The following is a 21,617-nucleotide window of genomic DNA, read 5'->3' on the forward strand; positions in this document are numbered from 1 at the left end:
AATCTACAAACCATGCAAAGAGCCTTTCAATTTTACGTGGTTTCACCATGCTTTTTTCATTTCTTTCAAGCATATACATGGCAATGAGTAACACTTACTTTGCCATGATGATCCCAAAGGCTGTCTTGTATTAATGTATATTGGATTAGTTATTTGGAACCGCTCGCGTGTGCCACGTGTCGGTGAATAGCTCTGTGTGGGGGGTAAAGACACCAGAGAGTGCAATTAGACTCTCGATTCGTTTTTAGACAGCTGCTGAATGTGGCATGCAATAAAAGGCAGGCTTACCTGTCGTGTGCACGCTCGCCTTCACAGAATTGCTTTACACCGTGGTTTCAGTAGTGAAATGCCGGTATTAGCGACTTGATTTTTTGTTTCAAGTCCTGCAGAGGAATATCAGTAGTGAACCGAATTTCTATGGTATTCAGGGCACTACATGTCCCATAATGCATCATGGAATCTATAAACAATGCAAAAAAGCCTTTCAGTTTTACATGGTTTTCGTTTCTTTCAGGCATATAAATGGCAGAGAGTAACACTTACTTGGTCATCATGATCCCAAGATCTGTCTTGTATTTATATATCTTGGGTTAGTTACTTTGAACCGCTCGCGTATGCCGCGTGTCAGCAAATAGCTCTGTGCGGGGGGCAAAGACACCAGAGAGTACAATTGGACTCTGCTCGTTTTTAGGCAGCAGCCAAGTGTGGCATAAAGTATAAACCAGGCTTACCTATCGTGTGCACGCTCGCCTTCACAGGATCGCTTTACACCGTGGTTTCAGTGGTGTAATACCAGTATAAGCAAAATGTCATTCATTGACCTCAACGGAGGACTACCAAGTCAGTCCTTCAGTGTAGGTAATAGAAGAAGGACTTTCCTCAATGTAGGATAAGGATCGGCCATTCTTAAGTGTATAGAGGTCTTAACAAAATATATACTTAACACTAGGATAAAACATGATCTGATTGCTAGTTCTTAGTATGGAGGTATGTATTATATATCGAGTGCATTTTTTCTCTAAAAGGTATTCATGCACATAATAATTGTGTATTATATGACAGTTTTTCAGCAAAGCGCCACCCTCCAACATACATGGTAGACAGATATGGCAAAGATCTACCACAGCCCCCATGAAAAATTGAGGAAACCCTTTTGCTCATCACATTTGCTTACCCCCGTCACTGGTGAAGTTACAGTAGTTTGGGTTAAGTTTAGACAAAATGTATTTGGGGCCAATGAGGATGATCTCCGTTTTGTCTCAATTAAGACACAGACCATTGGTTGACATCCAGGCTTGGATGGTGGAGTATATCTGGAGTAGGGCTGCTGCGACTTGGTCGTACAAGCCAGGTAGTGGGAGGAGTACTCGATTATCATCGGCATAGTTGGTATAAGCTATGCTGAGGGAGTCAAGTTTGTCAAAGAGAGGTTTTGTGAACAGGCTGTAAAGAGTGGGCGCTCTGCACGAGCCCTGAGGAACTCTGCAGTGGATAATGGAGGGAGCTGTGTTTGCCTGATCAGAGAAGACCTTCATAGCTCTGCCTTGTAAGAATGATGTTATCTAGGAGGAGGCCTGTTTGGTGAAGTGGGCTGAATGGGTGAGATAAGAATCTTGTGATCAACATGATCAAACGCAGCCGAGAGGTCCAGGAGCAGGAGGCGAGCTGGTTTGCCTTTATCCATTATTTATCTGGTTTTTAATGTCCTGGAGGGCAGTTTTGGTGCTGTGGCCTTTGCAGAAACCGGATGCTGTTCAATTCGAGGAAGTGTTGGATCTGGTTGTGAGCTGCTTTATACAAGATTTTGAGGAGGAATATGACGATGGTGATAGGACAGTAGTTGTTGGGGGAAGTGTGATCTAGAGTTTTTTATTTTTTATTATAGAAGTGGGCGAACCCAAGCTTCTTTTAGGCTGGGTGGGAGAGTTCCTGTTGCAAATGAAGCATTAATGAAAACCGTGATGAGAGGAGCCACAGAGTCAGCGCAGTCTTTAATAATGTTAGGCAGACCGATGTCTCCTTTCCACATGGATGGTTTGAGGTGTTGGAGGAGTTCAATGACTTCCGATTCTGAGATGTCTCTGAATGAGAAAAGGGGAGCGAGTGGGTTAAGAGTAGGGCTAGTGGGAACAGTAGGAGGGTCTGACTTAGGAAGTGCTTTGAATTGCGCTTGAATTTTATCCTGGAAAAGTTTTATTTTGTTTAATTATTTGTTTAGCAGGGTTGCCTGTATGCTGGAGCACCAAGCTTCATCTTTTGTGATCTCATCAGGGCTGGTGGAGGGGATGATGAGGTATTTAGAAATGGAAAACATTTCCTTGGATTTGGAGTTGGCCTTTGAAATCCGTAAGTTGAAGGAGTTGGATTTGGCTTATAATATCGCTTCTTTGTATTGCGTGGATAGTCTTTTGAATTCATCCTTGGTGGAGTCACTGGGATTAGACTGCCAATTGGATAAGAGCGTGACGTTTACTGGTACGTAAGGCTAGTAAGTCTTCCGTGAAGCATGAGTTGGTGAGCATTGATTTAATTTTTTTTTTCTTTTTTTTTTTTTTCTTTTGCCTTCAATCGTGGCTATGGCGTTAATGGCTCTGGTAAGGGTGTCAGAGTAGATGTCGGCAAATGAGATGGGGTCGCTTGCGAAGGGGGGTTTGAGTTTGGGAACATCCTAGAGAGGACGAATGTTGTCCTTTGTGTTTTTTTTGGAGCTTCTAACTTTAGCTGGGGGAGCGTTGGGGAGAACCTTAGTGGGAATGGAGAATTGGATGCAGTTGTGGTCCGTCCACAGGTAGGCAGAGTTGGAGATGATGGTGGAGGAACAGTTGAGGTCTGCCACCCAGTCGATGGTGCGGCCTTTACAATGGGTTGGGCCAGTAACTTTTTGTAGGAACTCAAGGTCTGTAGTGCAAGTTGGAACAAGGGCTTCTACGCACTAGGCCCCACCTACTTCTACAACTGAGCAAGCAGTGTCCCAGCCAGAAAGGTTAAACAGTTTAAACGTGAATTGTAATCACTTACAAATAACACCAAGCAAGATGGCTAAATATGGCCAGACCGGTCAGAATTGCTGCCCCAGATGCAGAGCCTCGGCGGCAGATACGATTCATATGTTCTGGGAGTGCCCCCTATTAAAGAATTCTGGGAAGTTGTTGCCACCAAACCCACGGACATACTAGACACACATACCAGCTACCCCATTGAAATATCTATTGGGGGATATAGGGAAAGTCTCAATTATAGGGCAACGACTCTTCTATAGCTGGGGCAATCGCCAAGCGGAACATTCTCAAATGCTGGAAGGCAAAGAAGGCCCCTACTATTCACATGTGGCCCAGAAACTTGATTTATACACATGAATATGAGAATCTTTGTAATGGGAATTCCCGCTATTTGCAGGCCTAATGACATTTGGGCACCTTTACGGAGACACTTGGCAGAGAAGCGACGAGAGGGATGAAGATGGGTAGCTAAAAACTATGTCCATGGTTGTAATAACACACAATGTATTGCTTGCCATATACTGCATCTTGTACATTATACTGAGCTGAATATTGATTTTGTAGACATGTAACAGTCAGTTGAAAAAAAAAGTTTTAAAAAAAAAAGTGAATTGTATACCACTTTAGGTTACATGGACTGATGGTAAGCAATACAATGTGAGCCGTATGGCAGCCTCCAAACAAGAATGCTGTGGTTATTACCACATACAAGACTTGTCCAAACAAGAAATTATACAAAATGAGGTTTACTTGAACATTGAGAAATTATTAAAACACAAACACTCCCTTGTACCAAATGCACATAGAATGCAGAATAATAGATATGGGTAGTTTGCTATTGGTATTAAATGACAGGATTAAAATTAGAGGCACACCCCCCTCTGGAACTAATGAAGTATGGATAACAGGAGCTGTAGTGGAGACTGAATGGATAATGTAATATAATGCTGCTTTCACAAAACTGTGTATACATTGAAAAACATATCTTACCAAGTAATTAATAGCTCCTGACTTCCAAGGACTCTAGTGAATGATCAGAATACCAACCTAAATATCTACTAGAAACTAAGGCAAGCAACAGCAGGTAACTGGATGCATGGATCTGTGGCAACCTGGAATATTACTGTTGCGAGAAGGCTAGTGCAGAGCATCTTCTGAGCATTTATATCTGTATGAAAACAAGGTACATGCAAAAAAAACAATTGGAGGAAAGGACCTTGAGCGACGTGTTGCGGCCCTCACAACCGCAATGGACGGAGTCTGTGATGTCTTCACTAACACTGTCGGAAGTCCCCCAGGCACCAAGGTATCTGGAAATACCCAGGATCTCCTTGAGTCAAGCGGGTACCAATTCTGTACCCGGTAAGTGAGGAGATAGTGGGCAGATTCCTATTACCGCCCCCATCCCTACCCCATGTTTCAGCGTGTTTGTTTGCAGATCCTGATCTCCTGCCTGACAGAAAAAGGCTGGCAAGTATAGGGCTTTAGAGGTCAGAGAGAGAGTAGTGCTCCGAGAACATAATAGCGATGCACCACTGTCCTAGAAAGGTTATACAGAGGACCTTGCAGAGATGCTAGCAAGAACTACCAGTGCCGTGCAACACCCAGACACCAAGGGAAGAACATGAAAGAAGACTACTTCTTCCCTAAGAGACTTTCCGGGAGACCCAACGAACCAAAGTTCCGGAACGCAAACATGGACACTGGCTGTCCCGGGCCGCCATCTCCAGTCTACAATGAGCCCACAAGGGGATGGGCCTTATACCCCTTTTCAAGATTTCTCCTTGAATATACACACACCAGGTGGGGATGACTGGACTAGATTGGCCAGGGAGAGGTGGGCAATCCTTACAGGATAGGAGGGATTTAAGCACGGCACAGGAAGTTGGAAGTGGTTTTTTTTTTGGGTTTTTTTTGGTGTGTGAGGTCCAAGTTGGAGGACAAGCAGGAGGGAGCAGTAGCTTGTGGAGGAGATTCTTGGAGCAGTTGAGGTATTGGCCTAGGAGTAAAGTGGTTCTGCAGAGTAAGTGTTTTTGTGGCGAATGAGTAGGGAGGTGAGAGTAAGGATTGAATGTGAAGTTAAAGTTATAGAGTGAACAGAGGGTATTTGTGTAGTTGGTGGTGGGTGGACGGTAGTAGGAGAAGAGAGTAAGGAAGACGAGGGGTAGTAGAGGAAGGAAGAGGAGTGTAGTACTGGGTGGAGGAGGGTGTTAGTGGTGGGTGGAGGAAGTGGTTTAGCAGCAGGTGGTGGGCAGTAGGAGTAGAGTAAGGGAATGGGAGGGAGGAAGGCAATGGTGGTAGTAGTAGGAGATGGGAGGGGATTATTGGTGGAGAGGAGTAGTTGAGTGGGAGAAGAAGTAACGAGGGTGAAGGCCAGAATTAGGAGGAGTGAAACATCGGAGGATTAGAAGATTAGTAGGAAGTGTAAAAAGGAAGGGGAGAGGAGAAAAGCCCTATCCCAATCCCCCACTCGAAAACCTGGATAGATTAGGGACATTTAATACATTCCTGAGGGAGCTTAGACGGTGGGCACTTGGAGACCCACCAGCAGTATGATACCGTGATTGGACAGTAGGTGTCAAGATTCGGTAGCACTAACTGGGAGTTGAGGACACCCGGGTTTAGTGAGTAGGGTTGGTACAAGACGAGGGAGAGCTGGACTGCCCTATGCACCACAAAGAAAAATTACTCTTGAGCGGTTTTTAAGGCTCAGAGTGATTTCTGTACCATCTGTGATGGTATGGTCAACAGAAAAAAGGGAGCGAAGTCCTTAAATTGTGAAAATCGGGTGCGATTGGTTCATTTTCAAGCCTTGTGTTGGGAGCTTAGCACTGTCACTCTAACAATCGTTCTCTTCTTTGCTGTGCAATTCCCAGAATTCTAAATCTATATGAAATGGGAGAAGTCATACGGAACCAATGTCCGTGTTTTCCAAGATGAGGTGGTCTTTTCTGAGTTACAAGCCTGCTCTCTTCACTACACTTCCTGCCAGTCAATTTAGTCTCCTTGATAATTGGCCCACTCCATGATAGCATTGGTCTTAAAAGTACAGAGGGCAGCGGTTTCTCCCAGGAAAAAAGCACATTTCTCCAAATGTGTAAAGTATCAAGATTCCCACCAAAGGTACAAAGGCTTTTCTGGGGCGACTGCCCATTTGTTCAGTTCTCTGAGAAGAAGAAACTGAAGCAGCATGTACACTTTGGTCCGCTCAGCAGGTAAGTGGATAGAATAGATTATGTGGCCAACAGGTGCAAGTTTTGTGTCAACTCCAGTATACCACTATATCTCTCTTTGGAGAGGACATAGCTAACCTTTACGTTAATACAGCCTTCATTTCAGAAGAGGGTCATGGGATGACCTCATGTACACAGAGATTTGGATGTTGCTGTAGGTTTACCATGAAAAAGAATTTCTGTCTTTAATTTAAAAAAACCCTGTACACTTGTGGTCATAATTGGTTGGTGGCACGCTTCCTCAGCAGGTCAGGACTGAACTTTTAAGCTTACTTGACTAAACAAAATTCGGGCTGCTACTTGTTGGGGAGAATTCTCAGAAATGTGCTAAATCCCTCCACCTTAGAGACCCCCAGCAACTTTGCTGGATTTTGAGGACTTGATTTCTTTAACGTGGAGAGGGTGAGAACTTTTTTCCCCACTCTCTCGTCTATTTTTTAAATGTGATTTTTGAACACTATTTCATTTGGTTGTGGAGTCTGACAAACTCCATAGGCATCATCTTTAACATTGTGTCACAGCAACGTCAGTGCAATGGCACAGGGAAGTCTTTCAGATTTCCCCAAGGTTTAAATACCTGTTTCCCAGAGCAGTAAAGGGAAATTGACTTTACTTATCATTGTAACTTTCTAGACCCAGCACATACTATCTTACAATAGGGTGCTGGAGGGGTTGTTTAGTATCCACTGTGTCTAGATCCTCATGTAACATTTTTATGTTTCGGGGGGATTGGGTCCTCCGGCGTATTCCATAGCTATGACAGTAATCACCACAGCTGTGCTGCTTCGGAAAATCTTTCAGCGTCCTACGTCGATATGCCGCCCTCGAGGACCTCCTCCGACGTCACTGGATGTTACAAGTACAAGTAGGACGCACGACGCCCGTAGCCTCAGTTCTGTTTTTTCCGCGAACGTGTTCGCTTCGGAGATCTCGGCGCGCCTCGACTCTTTGGAGTTTCTGTTCTTTCGGTTCTTCGAACCTGTTCGTTTGTGCAGTAAAAGTCCTTCGAGTTGTCTACCTCTTCTTCCACTCCGCGTCCGGGCTTCACGAAGTGGGGGGACTGCGGGTGCAAGATGTCGGTGACGGACTCGCACGACGCCTGCCTTTGGTGCCTCGGGGAGGCCCATGACACAGATGATTATGTCGACTGCCAGTCGCTTGCGTCCAAAGCCTTGCGGGAGCGCAAGAAGAAACTGTCGGTCGGTAAGGTGTCCAAGTCTGGGTCACGGTCCCGGAGTAGGGTCCCGCCACTCTTCTGCCTCTTTGAGACACTCCCAGAAGAGCGTCATCGGTCGCCTTCCCCTTCCTCATCAGAGGACTCCGCCCGTCGGCGTGTCGCTTATCCCACCAAGCATGCGATGCCGGAGAATGGGTTTCCTTCAGTAAAAAAATGCTAGCGATTCTTGAATCACAAGGGCACTAGTCCGTCCGCGCCTCCGAGTGGGGTCGGTCGTGATCGGACTAGAGACACCACTCGTACGCCTTCGGGCTCGGGTGGACGGCATGATTCGCGGGAGCGGTCCCGCTCTGACATGGGGAATCTTTCTAGTCATGCCCGTTCCAGGTCTCGGGCCTCGACGCGCTCGAGACCGTGTGAGCCTGTGATGTCTTTGAGGAAGACGTTGGCGCCGAGGTCATCGAGGGACTCTTGAGGCTCCGCCTCCGAGGATGTCGTCGATGCCATCAGCGCCCAGGATGTCGAGGGACACGCTCAACGCTGTCAGCGCCGTGTTCAGCGTCGATGCCGATTCCCTCACCGCCTTTCGAGGCTGTTTCGACGGGGGTACCCCGGGGCATGGTGGAAACCCCTAGAAAGGCTCTGGCCAAGGTCAAGCATGGCTTTGTTCCCCATTCTGTGCCCACTTCCCGCCATCTTGAGAACATTTCGGAGGTGGATGAGGGCTCTGATGATGGCATGGTTCCTGATACGGTGCCAGATGAGATTCTCTCAGGCCATAGCCAGATTGAGGACCTGCGTCAGTCCCTGCACGACGCCAGTGGTCTGGACACCTCGCTGGAGGTGGAGTTTTGTAGGCCTGAGCCTGGCACCCATGCCGACTCCTCATACCGGCTCCTTATGTCTAGGGTCACCGAGTACTTGGGGTGGTCTGCTCCCCCAGGGGATTTTCTTCAGGATGACCTCACGGATATCCTCGATCAAGGTCCACCAACTGACCCGGTACTGCCGTTCCACAGAGGAGGGTGGCGGCGTCTTGGACTGCTCCGGAGAGTCTCCCGGCAGTGGGCAAGTCTTTGCCGTGAAAATACCGCCCAGCCAGTAGCGACTCCTGCTACTTGACCAAGCAACCCACTCGGGAGAGTTTGGTGGTGCAGGCAGCTATGGCCCCAGCAAAGCAGGCGTCGTGTCCTACCATCCCTCCTGATCGGGACGACAAGCGTTTTGATGGTTGGGCGAAGAAAGTGTTTTCTTCAGGGGGTATGGCTCTTCAGGCGGCCAACTCTGTATGTGCCTTGTCACGTTTCACGCACACTCTGTGGAACCGTTTCCTTAGCGGCTGAACATATATTCCCGAAGGGGACGAACAGGATGGTTTTCTTGCTATGGTCCAGTATGGCAAGGATGCCATGTGTGAGGCCGTTCACTCGGGTTTGGACATGGCAGATTGCGTCAGCCAGTCCATGGCGTCAAGCACCGTAATACACAGGTTTGCGTGGTTGCGGAAGTCTGGGATTGCTCCCGATGTGCAGGCCCGGCTCCTCAACATGCCCTTTGACGGTGAACATCTTTTTGGCAGCAAGGCTGACGAGAGCCTTGAGAGGTTGCAGACCTCCAAAGCTGCAGCAAAGTCGTTGGGCGCTGCAGTACAACAACCTCAGCCTTTTCGTCCTAGGGGACAGCAATGGAGGGGAGGTTTGTTTCGTTATTACTCATCCTTTGGTAAAGCGAGAGGAGCTGCCAGTCAAAGGGGCCACCGTAGGAGTGCCAGAGGTGGAAAGCAGGGTACTCGAGGTGCCAAGGCCGCTCGGGCAGTTGCCTCTTTGCCCTCAGGCAATGCCACAGCCGCTTCAGCTCAGTCATGAGGCCATGTCCCATGGTTCGCCGGTTGGGGGAAGGCTGGCGCAGCATCTTGTCGAATGGCGTGCCATTACTTCAGATGTGTGGGTTCTGGAGATCATAGCCCACGGCTACTGTCTTCCCTTTCGGCAGAGGCCTCACGACAATCCACCGGGGAATCTCTCGTTGCAGAGCCCGGATCCGCTCCTTGTGCAGGAGGTTGAAGCCCTGCTGGAGAAAGGCGCCATAGAACTGGTGCCTGTAGAGGAGAGGAACAAGGGATGGTATTCCCCTCATGTTTCGATTTACAAGAAAGACTGGGGATTGAGACCCATCATGGACTTGAGCGGTTTGAACAAACTCCTCAGGAAGGACAAGTTCAAGATGGTGACTCTTTCAAGTCCTCCAGGCCCTTCGACTTCAGGACTGGTTGGTGTCTCTCGACCTCAAGGACGCTTATTTTCATGTGCCGATCCATCCAAAGCACAAGAAGTACCTGAGGTTCGCGGTTGGTGACTCTTACTTTCAATTTCGGGCCTGCCGTTCAGATTGACCTCTGCCCGAGGGTCTTCACCAAGCTCATGGTAGTGGTTGCAGCGCATCTCAGGAAAGGGGATTCACGTCTACCAGTACCTGAACGATTGGTTGATCAGGGCGCGCTCTCCCGAGCAAGTCCTGGATCATCTGTCCGTCACCTGCCACTCCCTCCACAAGCTGGGCTTCTCCCTCAACTTAAAGAAGTCCCATTTGACACCAACTCAGAGGCTCCAGTACATCGGAGCAGTGCTCGACACATCCCTAGGGCAGTGTTTTCCTCCCCAGGTGAGGGCTCATCACATTCAGCAGATGGTGCGCAGGTTTCAGCTTGGCCAGAGTCTCCCTGCGTTCGAGTTCTTGAGATTGCTCGGCTTCATGGCATCCTGCATTCTCCTGGGGCCAGAGGCTAGGTTGCGGATGAGATCTTTGCAGTGGGCACTCAAGCTCCAGTGGTCTCAGTCCTCCGGCAGGATGTCGGACCCTGTTCAGGTGCCATCCTCGGTCGCCCAGGACCTTCTGTGGTGGGCCCTCGAAGGCAATCTGATGAGGGGGGGGGCTCCATTTTGGCTACCCTGGCCGGAGGTAACGATCTTGACCGACGCATTGAGCTCCCCATCCCGTGAGGGATGCAACGAGTTGACAGTCGGCAGTCGTTGGTCTCCGTCGGAGTCCAGACTTCATATCAATCTTTTGGAGCTGAGGGCCGTCAGGCTTGCCCTGAAGGCTTTTCTGCCGACTGTGCGAGGAAAGAATGTCCTGATCCTGACGGACAACACAGTGGCCATGTACTACCTCAACAAAAAGGAGGGCGGGGGGGCAGGGTCACTTCCTCTGTGCAGGGAGGCGATGCAGCTCTGGTTCTGGGCAATCCAGTAGGAAGTTTCGATCTCGGCAGTTCATCTGGCCGGAGACGAAAATGAGACAGCGGATGCTCTGAGCAGGCAGAGCGTGATCTTTCACGAGTGGGAGTTGGCTCAGGAGATTCTCCTGGAGATCTTTGCTGATTGGGGGACCCCTCAAATGGATCTCTTCGCCTCCAGTGTCAACCAGAAGTGCGAAAGGTTCTGCTTGTGGGAATTTCCTCCAAGAGGAGCCTTAGAAGACGCGTTTGTGGTGGAGTGGTCATTCTCAGTGCTGTACGTGTTTCCTCCAGTCCCCGTCATCCCGCAAGTGCTGCAGAGGTTACGAAGGTTCAGTTCCTGGATGATCCTCATTGCTCCGGCATGGGCCCGGAGGACGTGGTATCCGGACCTTCTCGACTTGTCCATCTGCCCTCCACGTCGTCTTCCCTACCGAGACAATCTGCTCTTATGGGTGGGTGGGTGGGTGGGGTCCAGTTCTCCATCCAGAGGTCAGATCCCTCAACCTTCACACTTGGTTTCTGAAAGGTTGAGGTACAAGGATTGGGACCTCCCTGAAGACGTGATGGAGGTGTTGCTTTCGGCCAGAAGGCCCGCACCAAAGTCCCTGTACCGTTGGAGAAAGTTCTGCGACTGGTGCAGGGTTAAGAATGTGGATCCGTTTTCATGCGACATTCCTGTGGTTCTGTCTTTTTTGCTGTCTTTAGCCCACAGGGGCTTGCAAGTTGGTACCGTTAAAGGTTACCTGGCGGCACTGTCCATATTTAAGCGCTCGTCTGAAGTGTTCTTATTTTAAAATCCCTTTTAATTTCTCAGTTTCTAAAAGGGCTCACTAATGTGTTCCCTCCGTCACCTTTCCAGGTGCTCGGTTGGGATTTGAACCTTGTCCTCAAGTTTCTGATGGGTGCTCCGTTTGAGCCTTTGCATTCATGCCCTTTGAGACTTAACTCTTAAAACTGTGTTTTTGGTTGCGGTCACTTCCACTCGCTGAGTGAGTTACAGGCACTTTCGGTTAAGCCACCCTTCACTGTATTTCAGAAGGACAGGGTTGTCCTTAGAGTTCGTCCTTCCTTTCTTCCGAAGGAGGTGTCGGAATTTCATTTAGGCCAGAAGGTTATTCTTCCAGCATTTTATCCTCCCCCCCCCCCCCCCCCCCCGCATCCCAGTAAGGAAGAGGAGAGGCTCTATAGGCTCGATCCTAGGAGAGCTTTTAAGCTTTTATATTTCACGCATGTCCCGGGTTAGAGTGGACGATCACCTCTTCATTGGTTAAGCTGGAAAGCGTTTGGGACAAGCTTTGACTAAGCAGACTTTGTCTCGCTGGATTATTCTGGCAATTTCTGAATGTTACCGCTTGACTGGTAAGGACCCACCCGTCGGCTTGCGGGCCCATTCTACCAAGGGGTATGGCTGCCTCCACTGCCCTACAGAGGGGTGTTCCTATTCGTAACATCTGTGATGCAGCCACCTGGGTTTTGGTCCATATTTTGTACGTCACTACTCCCTCGATTCCATCCGTGGGCAGGATCTGGCCTTTGGCAAGGCGGTCCTGTGCTCCGCAATTTGATTGGGCATTCTAAATTTCTGTATTCGAATTTCTTTTCCCACCTCCTTGCATTGGAACTGCTTTGGGAGTCTGTCATAGATATGGAATACGTCGGAGGACCCATCCCCTCGAAGAACAAGTTACTCTCTTGCCTGGTAACGTTCTTTCGATGGGATGGTCCTACGACGTATCCCATATCGCTCCCTCCTTGCCTTCCCTGCTACAGAATTTCTTATGTGATTGCAGCTTACGTTTCCGCAAGGCTTTGTGTGGTCAGACTGGCAGAAGACTGGTGCCACATGTTCTGGGGAAAAAAACGACAACTGAGGCTACGGGCGTCGTGCGTCCTACTTGTAACATCCAGTGACGTTGGCCGTCGGAGGAGGTCCTCGAGGGCGGCGTATCGACGTCATCGACGCAGACGCCGAAAGATTGTCCGAAACAGCACAGCTGTGGTGATTACTGTCAAAGATATGGAATACGTCGTCGGACCATCCCATCGAAAGAATGTTACCAGGTAAGAGAGTAACTTGTTCTACCCTTTCCTCTGAATGGCTGGTGGCGTTTGAACTACCATGGTTTGCATTTACCGCAGGCTTTGTTCGCGGTTCCGGTAAAGCAACTGCGGGAGCCATTGTGGAAAGGTCCTTCTAGAGATTTTCTCTGCGCGCCAAACCAGGCTTGGTCTCTTTGTTCATTTCGCCTTTAGCGGGCTTCAGTAGTCAAACCTGTCTCTGGCTCCAGTGTCTGGGGTAGGCAGGAAGTGAGGGAGATGCCCGAAACTCCCTGTGCTTAGTCTCCTAGGAGATTCAAATTAACTCTGTGGTGATTGGCTGGCTGACTGTCTGGCAAGGATAGCCATCCTGCTGAGTGAGTGACAGTTAGGCTGGAATGAATGGGAGAGAACTGAATAAAAGGCAAGTCTTTTGGCTTGGAAGGCAGAGTCAACCACTGGACGAAAGAACCGAAGAATTTGAAGAAGATGCCTGCTGTGACTCCTGGACTGTTGGTTTTCCCGGTGAAGCCCTGCTGCAGTGCCGAAATGCCAAGTTCATATCGACGGAGAAGCACCTGCAAGGGCGACTTCTCCCTTTGCGTTGGTGTGACCAATCAACTCCAAAGTAAGCCACCTAGACATCATCTCGAAGCTGGTTGAATTTCCACTGAGTTGCTGCTGGAAACCGTAGAGCCAGGGAGAGGAACACCAGATTGTGTGTTGCTTTTAAGCTGGCCTAGAGCTTTTGGAAGATCCTCTGGACTCCCCAGAAGCAGGACCGACCAAGCCTGAGCCCCCTCAACACAGTGCAGGGACCCGAGAAGCAAGGCCTCAACAGCCAGGAACCGCATTGTTGCTATTTGCGGTAGACGCAAGGAGCTGAAACGCGAAACAGCTACTGAAAGTGAAGTTTGCCGGTTGCTAGTTTTGACCGACCCTGTGCATTGTAGGAGTCCTCCGACATCCTCGCTCTTGTCCCCATGACTGAGGCCCAGGAACAGTGAGATCTGCAGAGCTGCACAAGAACAGAAGTCATCAGCTGCATCTTTTCTTCATTTCTAAGGTACTGTAAAACAAGTCTAAGAGAACTTACCTCTTGCTGTAGAAGTGCTTGTAACTTCCACGACTCACAAGTCTAATCAGCTTGTGGCCCTACATTTGATTATTCTTTTCATCAAAGACTCCTAAGAACTTGTGCAAAGACTTTTCCATTTACTTACCAGAAGTGCTTCATCCTATATAAGACTTTTGCCCATTGACTTTGGCTTAGCCGATTGAGTCGTATGACTCTTCTAAGAGGATCTAAAAGCGTTTGCCCTGCTTAAGAAATTTGTGATCTCTTGTGTTCTAATAACGTTTGCCTTTTACCAACTTTTAGAGGGTTCTGAATGCCAACAGTAAGATATTAATTTCCCCAGCACCCTTGTTATTGAAGTCACCTGTGGGTGTAGGTTGGCTGTGGGCCATCCCAAAAGGGTATTTTCTGGTTCAGAAACTGAGTGTACAGTATTGAAGTGCATTTGTGTTACTCTTTTATTGCTCCCTTCTGAAGAAGGCTTTATAACTGACCGATAAATAATTGTTTATGCAAGAAACCTTGAGTGTAAGAGTTTATTTAAATACCTGTAACTGTGAAACTTTGTTACTCCACTACAGCTCACATTTCCCCTCTTGATGAGCCTGGCTGCTAAACAAGCTACCAAAACTGTAGTACAAGCTTATACCAAAGGTTGGGTTGCCTATATCTGTAGTCAGAGTTGTTTGTAGTGTTCCCAGAGGGTACTGCATTCAAACTTTGCCTAACACTTGCACATTAACAAATGCGCTGAAGCTGCAGTTTTAAAAGTGTAGTAAAAAATGTATTCCGTTTTAGCAGACTGTTTATAAATCCACACATAAAAGTACCCCCTCCATGTTTATGAACTCTTGATATCTAATATTGCTTAATGAATTCAAGTTTCTGACCGGTTAAAGGGGAGGTAACTGACCCAATGAATTTAACTTTGTAAGCCTTTTTTTTTTTTTTCTTTCCCTTCTCTCATTACCCCCGATTAATCAACTGAAGACATATATTGTACCATATAATTTGTACTTAACACTTAACACTGTTCTTTAACACCAAATATGTGAAACACTGAGGAATTGTTGGGGGTACGGGGGTTTTGATTTGAACAAAATGAAATTGTTGGTATAATTGTAATGCCTTTCATGTTGAAAATCAATAAAAATATCTAAACAAAAAAAGTACCCCCTCACAGATCACCTTCTGTTGCAGGCTGACTATGACTTTACCCTTTCATCCTTCTGAGGTTGCTTTAAATTGAGTATAAAGCAAGTGGTTAATTGTAACGGGATTTGTTTAAGTGCTACAATACAGCAACTACTCCGGTTGTAGGAACTGGTATGCCGTCCTTTCATCTAGTCTTTTTTTGAAAAAACGAATTTAAAAAATATGGGGCGGTGGGGTTGGGAATAGAGAAAAAAACAATAGGCAATGGGGGACCTTCAAGGGGGCAGGGAACTCCCCAAAATAAAACATTTCAATGAGTTTTTCCATTGAACATTTTGCATTTAAAAAAACCTCATTGAAACCTGTCGAGGAAATGACATATAACCGAGGAACTATATTGCTAACAAATAGTTAATTGTGGGTGAAAAGGGCCGATGAGGAACTGAGCTTCGAGTGAGTCATATCATCTAAAACTTCGACAAATACAGGCATTTTCCATGGTTTACAGATGCACAATATTTATTTTAGGTCATATAAATGAACAAATTAGCATAATGTATAATTTCCTAACACCCTCTTCCTCACACTGTCCAAACGTATTTGAATTTGCACACAGCCTGGCTTCATCATACAATACAATTCTTCACATAAAATACTGTTCTCTGACTGTTTATTTTTATGGGGTTGTAGGTATTCGTTTGCCTCCCAATAACCTTTTTGTTTTGTCCAGCACATAAATCCCGCTTGGAAACTGTTGTAAACAAAAGTGGTTATGTTTTCCAAAGTTTATGGTATGCAATGTATCAATCTTGGATGGCTGGGTCAACCCTTCTAGGGTTCAAACATATGGCCAACAGGTTGCACATACAAATGCACAATATAAATAGTAATCCACTGTTGCCTTGCTGCAACCAGATGTCGGTTCTATATTGGTGCATTGGAATAACACCAACAATGCAGACATTGTCAACCTTAATTCTCCCAGAAGGCAACATTGCCACTCCCTAATGCCAATGGGCTGATTTCCTGTGTGCTTGCACCCTCTATCTAATATGTTGGTCAAGTGCACATCAAGGAATGATTCCATCCATGCTCAATAGAGGAGCAAACGTTTGATGCATTGCTGCTTGGCACCTGACAAAAACACGAATCCTTTTACTTTGAGTGAATTATGTCTTTCGCTAGCTATATCCTAGTCGAAGAAAAGTTTCACAGCTACTCTAGCCATTTTTTCCTCTCTGACTATAAAATAGCATGTTCATAGTCTTATTTAAGTACTATTGAGTAACTACCTCCACAATGGAGTCTAAATATTGTTGCGCCTCCTTTTGTCAGCATTTGTACCCATAGGATTATAGATTGAGCTGCAGGCTCACCAGACGCCTCAACCATACAGTCTGTCACAAGGATACATTGTTTCTTCACAACTGCCCCTCTTTGATCCAGAGACTGTGTAGATTTTTATTTGCATGAGGAAAGTTGGCACTTTGCATTTACCTTGAGCCCTTGCTCATTTGGACCAAAGAGCTCTTGCTCACCTTAATAGATGTGCCTTATGCTTGCCCTGCAAAGGGCTATGGATGTGAGATGCTCTTCAGGGAACGAAAATGTGCTTTAAGTTTGTTAGTCCAAAAAGGGCTGCAGAAATTACTGATTTAAAAAAAATAAAAAGTGCTCTGGCATATTGCAGTTAAGATTAAAAAAGTTAATTTCGACTGAAGGACGTCCTTTTGAGCAGTAAACTATGGAAGTTAAGGGTTGTTTGCTCTCCAAACACAAGACCTGCCTTGATATGCAGTTGAACAATGTCATCCCAATTTGACAAGGCCTTTCCGTGAGTACATTTTGTGGAGTGCCCAGTGGGAATTACAGAACGACACAAGTAGTCAACCCCCTTCTTTAGTCAGGTGTCCAATTCTGAAAGAAACATTACCAGGTGAGACTGTCCAAAGATGGGATAGCTAAGTGGCATCCTTGTACACCACAATGGAGACTGCAGGAGCCATATACGAGTTTTTGTAAGAAGCTGTTTAGGAGGGATTTGATAGTGACTCAAAAGTAGCAAGTTTTCTGCCTCTCATGGCATCTAGGAGTTCAACTGAAAGTCTCCTCCTTTTTAATTTGACTATAGTGGAAGTTGCATTTTGTATGTGTTTATTTATTTTGCTTTCCATTTATGTTCTTAAAGCATTTCAGGGCTGTGGATTCAAAGAAATGTGACAGTAACCTGCAAAATAACCTTTTATTTTACCACAGCATGTTGTAGTTTGGCCTTTATTGCACACACTTGCATTCTGCTCTTTTTGACCTAATCTGGTTCTGGTCTGTTTCAGCACCTTGGAGCATTTGAAGCGGTGGCTCCAGCCAGACAAGGTTGCTGTCAGTGTGGAGGAGGTGCAGTGCCTGATCCCTCCAAAGTCTAGCACGGAGCAGCAAGAACATGCTGAGGAATCCCCTACTATAGACCAGTGAGCTGTATGATGAACCTCCAGACCCTCTGGATCGCCATCATGGACACAGAGCATTTTATGGAAGTTAAACATGGAATGCCGTAGATTAGTGACCAACTGGTGTACGAGGCAAATGGCTCGCCCACCCGTGAGCATACACGCTCATGCGTTGTTCTATTGTAAGCTTGGGAATATCATGTGATGCCAAGACCTTCTGAACAAAGTATCTAGGGTTTTGTACTATCTTGAAGCAAAAGTTTCTACCCAGGTTTAAGTTGATCCTTTTTTGCAATAGGTGCGGTTGGATGTCGACCCTTCAAACTTAACATAGAAGCAATGGGTCATTTTCTTAAGGAATTTTACTTTTATTTTGGCGGTCTCACCCTTCACTCATCAGATAATATATCAAATGTAAAGCAGTATATTTTGTTTACACATTGCTTAGGGTCTGAGTTCAAATGTAATACCTTCATCTTTATGGGTGACATTGGTATTTAAAACCTGAAAACGCTATCACCCTTTTTTTAAACCCAAATCCAGTTAGGGAGAGCAACAATTATGGTCATAATGCATTTGTGATGGATTTTGATGCTGTGTTGTTTCCCTTCTCTTCTTTCAAACTTTACATTATGCTCAATATCAGGACACCTATAACTATATTTTCAGAGTAACTCTCTTGAAATTTGTTTTCCTCAGAAGGCCCATCAAAAATTCCTTCCTGTTTTGTGTGGCTGGTAAAATGACATTTTAGCATTTTAGCTGGACATGCTACAGGTGCATACAATCTATTGCGGCTCCTACCCATCATGCCCCCTTCCTACACTTAATTGGTTAAGATTTTGTGGCTATTAATCATGTATTCATTTAAGGCAATGAGGATAATGCTGAAAAAACGACTTGCATTTAGGAAACATGGCTGCAGGGCATTGAACATAACATCTGTGCTACTTCTTTTTGTTAATGTTCAATTTTGAGAAAGAATGTAGTTATAACAATTCTAAATTGTGGGCTGCCTCTCAGTGGTATACCAATGTTCCTATCCGTGGCCAAGTTTAAATGTGCCCATGTGCCGAGTTAGCTGGCATTGACCTGGGCATTTATAACTGGTTAACCTTGTTTGAGTGACATAACACATGGTCATAGTATCCAACAGGACTTATCCGGTCTCCTTATAGTGCTGGTCTTTCAACAATGTGTTTGTACTGAAAATGGGACATAAATGTGTTTTGTACACATTCATGTCCTCTGTGGCTTAGTAGAAGGGTGTGTTCATGGAAGTGACACTGCTTCAGCAATATATCTCCGTCTATATGACCTGCTGATCCATAAGTTGCTCTTAATATTGTTTAGCCAACGCAACTTCTGTTCAACTGCCACTTTTCTGTTCAAAGTGATTGAAAGCATGGTGACTGTAGTAAAGGGTGCTCTCTGCTTCAAAAAATAGAAACACAATTACAGGTGGTGGATGTGGAAACTGTTTCTAGTGATGATGGTGCATTTATGTAAAATGTATATTCGGGAGCATTGCATCGAGTAGCTTTTCCATAGAGAAACAGCATTCAGAGTTCCGTTTTTGACATTCTGTTGATAACTGTGTATTTCTACTAAGACTTGATCTGTCAGGAGTAAGCAATGATTGAAAAGCTTCTAAAGCAGCTTGTTTGGAACAATTCTTCTCTGAGGAATACTTTTAGCGTTTTACCAGTACTGCAAATTCATTGTTGTATGAACAGTTTTTTTTTTGTGCTGTACATGTTAATGCTAGTAGATAATCAGCTACTGCTAGCTTGAAAAGTAATTGATTTGTTGGTCCAATGCGGTGCTGGAATGAAGAATACAGATTTTATTTTAAAAATGTCCAGAGTTTTGCAAATTCATTGTATTAATTGCCAATGAAAAGCTCCCTCTGTTGCACTTCCATGCCTCGTAAGACCTGTAAGACTCTGTTGCACTTCCAAGCCTTGTAAGACCTTTTTTCTTTTCTTTTTCCCCCCCCTTCATTCATTGATTGCTGAATTGCTTCCATTAACCACAGTCTGAGTACCATAAGTGGGAGTTCCACAGAGGTGCTAGTAACGGTCCTCAGCGAGCTGCAGTACTACATGTTAAGCATCAAAGAATGTAGAACTGAACTTGCATCAAATATACATGCGTATGTGGTGAACTTCAAACGTGCAGGTATAGCTATTGCAATGTGAATACAGAATTCTAGTGAATCATGAGTAACTTGTCACTTTGCCATTTAATGACTCTAAAATGTATACATGCAGGATGAGAGATGAATGAATTTGACAGTTTCTAAAAATTAAATTGTGACAAAACACTCCATTTAATAAATTATGCAAAAATGTTTAAAAGCTATGAATTTACTGGTCAGCGTTTCACGCCATCATATCTGGGTAATGGGAGGGTTGAATGATTGCAAATGTTACGTTCTTTGTACCAATCTAAATCATTTAGCATGTGGGGTTGATTGTGATGTTTATTAGATTGTCTGTGTGTATGTATTGTGACTGTCCCTGAATGGGGACCACCAAAGCAGTGACTCGTGGGGCTGAGTTCAACCCTGGCCCAGTGCAAGTTGGTCGGGTGGCAGTATGGGTGTGAACCCTAGTCACCCTACCTTGATTTCCCCCCCCCCATCACATGGCAGGGAACAATTTCAGCAGCTCAATACAGGCCAGTGCTGGATACTCCTCTCTCCAACAATCAGTTTGTGGATACAGCTTCTCCACAAACTTTTTATACCGAGAGAGCCTGAAGCTCTCTTGGCAGACTCAAATCTCCAACATGGGAAATCTTTTAATAAAAATCTATTCTGTTCACTCAACACCAGTAGCGTGAGTTTAGAGACCGTTACAGCCTCACAATCAACATCATAGGAAGACTTGAATACAGGGCTAGAGATGGAGAGTTGCTCTCGAATATGGTTGAGGTGCACACCGATCAAAGAAAACGCTCCTAAAATCTGTCTGCATTGGTATTTATATCCCCAGAAACTTCACAAGATGAGTGCTGACTAATCCCCATTGTGTTGGCGTTCATGTTGCTTCACTGGTTCCCTGGGGTACTTGTGGTGGACCTGCCCGCTTGCACAGAAAGTTTGGAAAAAGAGATTGTCCCGAATTAAAGACATTGCAGGGATCACCTTCACATTGGTCCCGCGGGTGGTCGTATTGGGAGGGACACTGTGGAAGAGGACCAATACCCAATAACAGGCAGCATGGCTGAGCTCCTCACCCAATTGCTAGTGGCAGCAATCTCTCAATTACACAGCAGTGGAAGAGCCCAGAGGGCCCCCCAAGCTGCTGTCTGGCGGTGTAAACAGTGGAAAATGTGGGCGTTGGAAAAAGTGACAACCTCGGATGCCAGATCTATAGAGAAGTTTGGGCTATTTGGACACCATTTATAGAGTACATGAATATGCATGGACAGACTGTTTTTATAGTTCTAGGTGTATGACTCACGTGAGAGAGATCAGCACAGGCACATTGTTGGTGCAAGATCTTGGGGGAGGAGGTGATCCCCTGAAGACATAACAAGGGATGGGGCAAGGCAAATGGGAAGGAATGCTGAGTTCTATTGATCCAAATGTGATATAATATTGTTAATGTACTGTTGAGTTTGGGTGGGGGCGCAGATGCGGCTACAAAAAATGCTTTCTCTGTGGTGCGGATTGTTATAGTCACTTTGTTTCCTAGGAAGATAAAGTTGGAAAAGAAATTGAACTAGATGTAAGGAATCTGAGGGCGTCCTAACTTTTTTACCCAAGCTTTTCTCCTCTCAGATGGTTAGAGAAAGAATATTGCTTTTGAATCCTGACCCTGGGTGTGGAAAGATCACCTGGGCGGGGAAGCATTTGGGAGCTAGAGTAAGGACCCCAAGGTTGAGAAAGGGAATTACCTCTTTCTCTAGTCCAGTGAAGCCGATAATGCCCAGTCCCTTCCGTATTGATTTTGTGAATCCTCTTCTAATGAATACCATTTAGGTACTGGGACAAGGAGGCCATCATTAACAGAAGACATACTTGAAGAAGCAATATGAGCGGTCTAGTTGTTGGGCTCAGTTTCCTCGAGCCGGGAACTTAAAATATGGCTCAGATGTGAATCATACGAGAGAGGCCGGTGAAGTAAAAAGCAGAAAGCCGCGCTGGAGCGGTGTTTGCAAACACAAGTAGTTGTTGGCAATCCTAGAAAGCTGGCATAAAATTATTAGGACGCTAAGCAGACTCCTATATGCCAGTCCTGCGT

General features: G+C 46.0%; 1 protein-coding gene across 3 annotated transcripts in view; it reads left to right on the top strand.

The window, feature by feature from the left end:
* The window catches only part of CCDC32 (coiled-coil domain containing 32), a 129,282-nt gene extending 109,554 nt beyond the window's left edge, over positions 1-19,728 (top strand). For all 3 annotated transcript variants that reach the window (XM_069637562.1, XM_069637563.1, XM_069637564.1), the window contains exon 6: positions 17,251-19,728. In XM_069637562.1, the coding sequence (XP_069493663.1) occupies positions 17,251-17,389 (139 nt within the window). In that variant the 3' untranslated portion in view covers positions 17,390-19,728. The remainder of the gene's footprint in view (positions 1-17,250) is intronic.
* Positions 19,729-21,617: the final 1,889 nt, after the last annotated feature.

This window comes from Ambystoma mexicanum, chromosome 14, assembly GCF_040938575.1.
Source record: "Ambystoma mexicanum isolate Mex_15411 chromosome 14, UKY_AmexF1_1, whole genome shotgun sequence".
NCBI lineage: Eukaryota > Metazoa > Chordata > Amphibia > Caudata > Ambystomatidae > Ambystoma > Ambystoma mexicanum.